Below are 5,336 nucleotides of genomic sequence, written 5' to 3'. Positions count from 1 at the left end.
CATAACATAATATTCAATGATCTGTAACAATTCCCCTTACAATAAAAAATACTCTCACTAATATTGTAAAAATTGGATAGTCAATTCACCAATTTATAATCTCATAATCATTTATTTTTTTTATCAGTTTCATTTGGTTTGGTGATTGGTCAGTTTGATTTGGACCAATTTTCAGCAGGCCCAAACATACCTCAGTCCATAACCAATCCAATAAGGATCGGTTTGGTTCGATTCAAGTTTTATCAGTCGATTTTGGTCAATTTTATCGGTTCGGGCTAGGTTTTGACACCCCTAATACTGATCATGGTTAAAGTCTTATTTTAGCCTTTCCTTTCCATTTTAAAGATTGCAGGATGATCTAAACATAAAGACTTAGGGTCATGGCTTCAAAAATACTCTCTCTATAAGTTTAGCCTTGACGATCTGAACCCGCCCTAACTCGCCCTGAGTCTGAACCCTGTCTAACACGACTATAAGGGCCAACCCATCCCAACTCGACCCAACCCTGTGTGGGGTTGGGCCGGGTCTGAGTTGAGGCATAGAAAACCCAGCCCGACCCTAACCCACCTTGAGTCTAACCCTGATTATTATTGGTGATGATGATATTATTAATTTGACTTAAAGTAAGTTACCATTTTATAAGGTTTCAAGAGAGAGACCTTTGTTGTTTTTTTGTTGTTATTGTTAATTTGTATGAGAGTTTTTAATTCTCCATTTGCTTTGGTTATTTATTATTTTGCTATCTCTTTTTTTTTTTTTGATTGGTCATTCTATGGATATAGATTTGGACCATCTAGTTTCATGTTTGGCTATGGTGTCTTCTTGATGACGCGGAACATTGGACTGTAATTTCTTAAACTTTCAATTGAAGAATAAGTCTTTTTTTCTCATTTACATTAGTATTTGCATTCACTTTTGAGTTCTCTATTGTAGTAAATGGAATTATTGAAATTTAGAATTGAAAATGTTGATTTTTTTTTTTTTTTTTTTTTTTTTACACTGGAACATTGCACATATTGACAAGAAACAATTCCACCCGCCTAATATTTTGGGTTGGGCTTGGCCCATTTTTGGATTTAGTGACAATTCTCAACATGAACTTCCATTGTAGCCAAGATTTAACTCAGCCCATAATGTCATTGCATCCTGTTGTATAAATGAAGAAAGTAACTAAAACAGGACAAGGAAGCTTTTCTAAGCTTTTGAAAAACTGACAAGAGAACTTCATTAGTAAAAGGGACCCTTTCTCTTTAGACTCTTAGCACATTCTTGCACTTTGAGGAATTTAGGGGGCAAAGGGTCAATTTCGACTATGAGCTGTAACTTTAGTCGATTGGGGAGTGACAGCGAGAGAGTGAAAATTGAACAAAGAGAGATCCCGCAAAGCGATTGTTTTAGATATTTGGACTTTACCTTAAACAAAGAATGTGAGATTGATGATGATGTTTCCTACAGAATTAAAGTAGGATGGATGAAATGGAGAGGACCGAGGGGCGTCTAGAGTGTTATGTAATCGACGTATTCCTCTAAAGCTTGAGGGAAAATTTTACAGGGCAGCCATAAAATCGGCTATGATGTATGGTGCAGAATGTTGGGCACTCAAGAAGCTTAACATAGATAAGCTAAGTGTGGCTGAGATGAGGGTGTTTGAGATGGATGTATAGCAAAACCCTAAGAGATAGAGTAAGAAATAACAAGGTTAGAACCGATTTGGGAATTACTCCAATTCAGGATAAGCTCAAAGAATTTCAGTTACGATGGTATGGGCATGTTCAAAGGAGGCATTTGGATGCACCAGTACAGAGGAGTGACCAGATGCAGATGGATAGAGCGAAAAGGACTAGGGGCAAGCAAAAAATGACCATTGAGGAATTAGTAAGAATAGACATGCAAAAGTCTTCACCCAAGTATGGTATCTAACAGAGCTGCCTGAAGGGCTAAAATCCGAGTTGCCAATTGTTCATGAGTGGGATGTCCCAAACCTTTTTTTTTTCACACGGATCCATGTAGCCGATCCCATGTAGTTGGGATAAGGCTAAAATGTGTTGTTGTAGGGTCAGTTATGGTCAATGATATTCAGAGTTTGAAGTTAGGGGAGTGGTTTGAAGAATTGGAATTGGAATTGGAATTGGAATTGGAATTGAAATCAGAATTGAATCGTACTTATCGGAATGAGATTTCCACTAAAATAAGCCAGCTAGGGTCAACCCGACCCAAACCCTGAGCCCAATAGAGTTTGGGCCTAAGCATGAACCCGACAGAGTTGGGTTAGCGTTGGGTTGAGTTTTAGGGACCTAAGGTTGAGTTAGGGTTTTAAGGAACTCGACCCAACCCGGCCCTGTTTCACCCCAAGTATGAAGTGGGGTAAAATTGTTTATATTATGACCTTTCCTAGATCCCACAGTGACAGAGGAGCCTCATGCACAGGATATACCCTTTTTAGTGTGATCTAAACATTGTTACATATGCTTCGATAGGGCAGCTCGACTTCTGTTTGGTTGCTTCGGCCATCAATTCTTACCTAATGAATATACGTAATAATATAGGGCAGCTCGACTTCTGGAATCCTCATGGGTACAATTACCCAGTGTCTCTCTCTCCTCTACCCATATGGGTCATTTCACATGGGAGGGAGTGATTCCACGGCTGGCTGGCTGGCTGGCTGGCTCTCTCTCTCTCTCTCTCTCTCTCTCTCTCTCTCTCTCTCTCTCTCCCTCCTCTGCCCATATGCATCATTTCACATGGGAGTGATCCCATGGCTAGAGTGACCTGAGGACTTGTGCGATCACTCTATGATCCTAGGCTCTATGGAGAGATCCAGATCCACAGAGAAAGAGAGACTGGGCCATTGTCTCTCCTCTACCCATATGGGTCATTTCACATGGGAGGGAGTGATTCTCTCTCTCTCTCCTCTGCCCATATGCATCATTTCACATGGGAGTGATCCCATGGCTAGAGTGACCTGAGGACTTGTGCGATAACTCTCTGATCCTAGGCTCTATGGAGAGATCCAGATCCACAGAGAAAGAGAGACTGGGCACCCCACCCCACCCAACCCAACCCAACCCAACCCAACCCAAGGGATAATCTCTTTCTCTCACACACAATCATGGAGGATTTGATCAAAAAGCCAAAAAGAAAAGAAAAGCATGTGGAATACAAGAAGTGCATGCACAAATCCAAACATATTTGGATAAAATTTATGGAATATCTTTTAGCGTTTCCAGCTAGACACTTGAAAAACCGAAGTTGGGGAAACTATTCACAAGCAACCTCCAGAAGAGAGCCAGAGCTTTTTGAGGTAAGGGGGACTGTAAAACGTTTTTTGAGGTGAGGGAGACTGTAATGGTAACCACTGAAGAAGGATAAGATGGATAACGTGGCTGAGCAAATCACATGTCAGCCACCTGACCTTGTTCTGAAAGCTGCCCTTGAGTCCATCTCTTCAGCATTTCCAAGGCAGCCTTAGGCTGATCCATTGGGACCATATGACCAGCATCATGGACCTGTCAAGTCATCACAATGACCAACTCTTAATCAGTAAAGAAAAACAATTGATACAAACAATCCATTAATGGTGTGATTTTTAAGCTGGAATGTTAGATAACAAGGTAAGAGAGGGACCTTGAGGAAAGTGAGAGGACCATAGCTTTTCATTTGTCCTGCTTCTCCACCATCAACCACGAAAGAGACATTTGGAGCAGCGACAAACTCTTTCTGACCAGACCATTCCATGGCATGAACCCACCTCGAGTTCCCTGCACACCAGAAACATCGATTAGATGATTTGAGGTTGAGTACTCAGAACTCTATATGGAATGAAGGCTAATAAATTGAACCCAGGAAACTTACCAAGCCAGTTGCATATGAGATCATACTCCCCGGCATATATCATCATCTTGATTCCATCCTCAAGAAGAGCAGGTATACCAACTTCCAGATTCCTCATCCAGTCCATAATCATGGCACTGTAAACGGAAGGGCTACATGAAACAAATTCAATGTCCCCAACTCCAAGAGCATCCCTAACAGGTTTCTCGTTCAGGAATTTCTCCATGTTTGAGAAGTCATAGCAAAGGCTCCCTTCACACTTCTTTCTAACATCATAGTACTGATGCATTGAATAAAGACATTGCAGAATGCTTGTTAAGAAAATAATCGCATTTCTTTGATAAAAGCAAATTTCTAATTCTTCAACACCAAACCGACTAAAATGATGGACAAAAAGAAATGACAGTGCTTACATTGATATCACCAGCAACCCCCATGATCATATTGAATATAGAGTTGCAAACAACAAATGATGCCATGCATGGGATTTTACGTTTGTCGTCTGAAACAGAAGTAAACAGTATTAAACCAAGGATGATGAATCCAGGCAGCAAAGAACCATTGAGAGTTATAACATCTGCTATATTAAAAAATAGAATTCAACAGAAAGTCTAATCTCAATTACTTGTGAAGTGCTGCAAGGATTCCCCCCTCTCAATTCCATTTCATGTTCACATATAAATAACAAAAGGGAGAGGGTTTCCCATGATGCCCCAATACTGATTCGGGTGTATGGGAAGCACAGGATACAAATTGTATACACGGGGTTTGGAGGTGTGAGAGGGCATGTGAGAATCCACACACGGACGGCGTGCAGATCTTGTTGCCCACAACAAAATTCACCCCACTGTTGTTGCTTTCAACCAACAACCAGCAGCAACAAATAAGAGATTTCATGATAGCACAACTATAATCAGAGAGGAGAGATTGCAGAGATAAGCATTACCGCAAAGCTTTATTGCCATTTCACAAACTGGAATGAATTTGTTAATAATCTTGTACTGAGATTCCTTAATTATTCCCATTTCCAATGCGTAATCCGTGTATGCTTGATATTGGACTGCAGGATCGGTGAGTCCATTTCCAATGGCAAATCCCTGTTCAACCATTTTCACACCTATCTAAGTCCAGAGAAGCAAGCATAATTGACCAAGTATAACTCCAAATCAAGCTAAAACAGGGTCATACCTTGAGGTTTATATGAATTCCCTCTTTAGCTTTGTTCCCTTGGTGAACTCGGACAGCAAAAGCAGGAATATAGTGCCCAGCATATGATTCTCCAGTGATATAGAAGTCATTCTTCGCGTATTCAGGATGTTCAGCGAAAAATGCCTAACACAGAGAGGAGAAAACAAGTCAGAGTCACATTCTTAGCTTAAGAGATACTAACCATCCAATGGAAATAACCTCTACTTTCATTATTCATTCATCTATTATCATAATTTTCTTTCTTTTTTTTTTTTCCCCCGTGATTTTGGAAGAACACCCATGTGGGTATCCACAGT

At 40.4% G+C, this 5,336-nt stretch overlaps 1 protein-coding gene across 1 annotated transcript in view; it reads right to left on the bottom strand.

Moving 5' to 3' along the window:
- Nucleotides 1–3,170: 3,170 nt before the first annotated feature.
- The window catches only part of LOC122057820 (serine carboxypeptidase-like), a 5,163-nt gene continuing 2,997 nt past the window's right edge, over nucleotides 3,171–5,336 (bottom strand). The window contains exons 4-9 of the mRNA XM_042620122.1: nucleotides 5,020–5,163; nucleotides 4,778–4,928; nucleotides 4,245–4,333; nucleotides 3,853–4,111; nucleotides 3,625–3,758; nucleotides 3,171–3,506 (exon numbers count right to left, since the gene is read on the bottom strand). Coding sequence (XP_042476056.1) covers nucleotides 3,393–3,506; nucleotides 3,625–3,758; nucleotides 3,853–4,111; nucleotides 4,245–4,333; nucleotides 4,778–4,928; nucleotides 5,020–5,163 — 891 coding nt within the window. The 3' untranslated portion in view covers nucleotides 3,171–3,392. The remainder of the gene's footprint in view (nucleotides 3,507–3,624; nucleotides 3,759–3,852; nucleotides 4,112–4,244; nucleotides 4,334–4,777; nucleotides 4,929–5,019; nucleotides 5,164–5,336) is intronic.

This window comes from Macadamia integrifolia, chromosome 12 (assembly GCF_013358625.1).
Source record: "Macadamia integrifolia cultivar HAES 741 chromosome 12, SCU_Mint_v3, whole genome shotgun sequence".
Lineage (NCBI taxonomy): Eukaryota > Viridiplantae > Streptophyta > Magnoliopsida > Proteales > Proteaceae > Macadamia > Macadamia integrifolia.
Note: the sequence above shows the minus strand (reverse complement) of the source record. Positions and strands in the feature narration are given on the sequence as shown.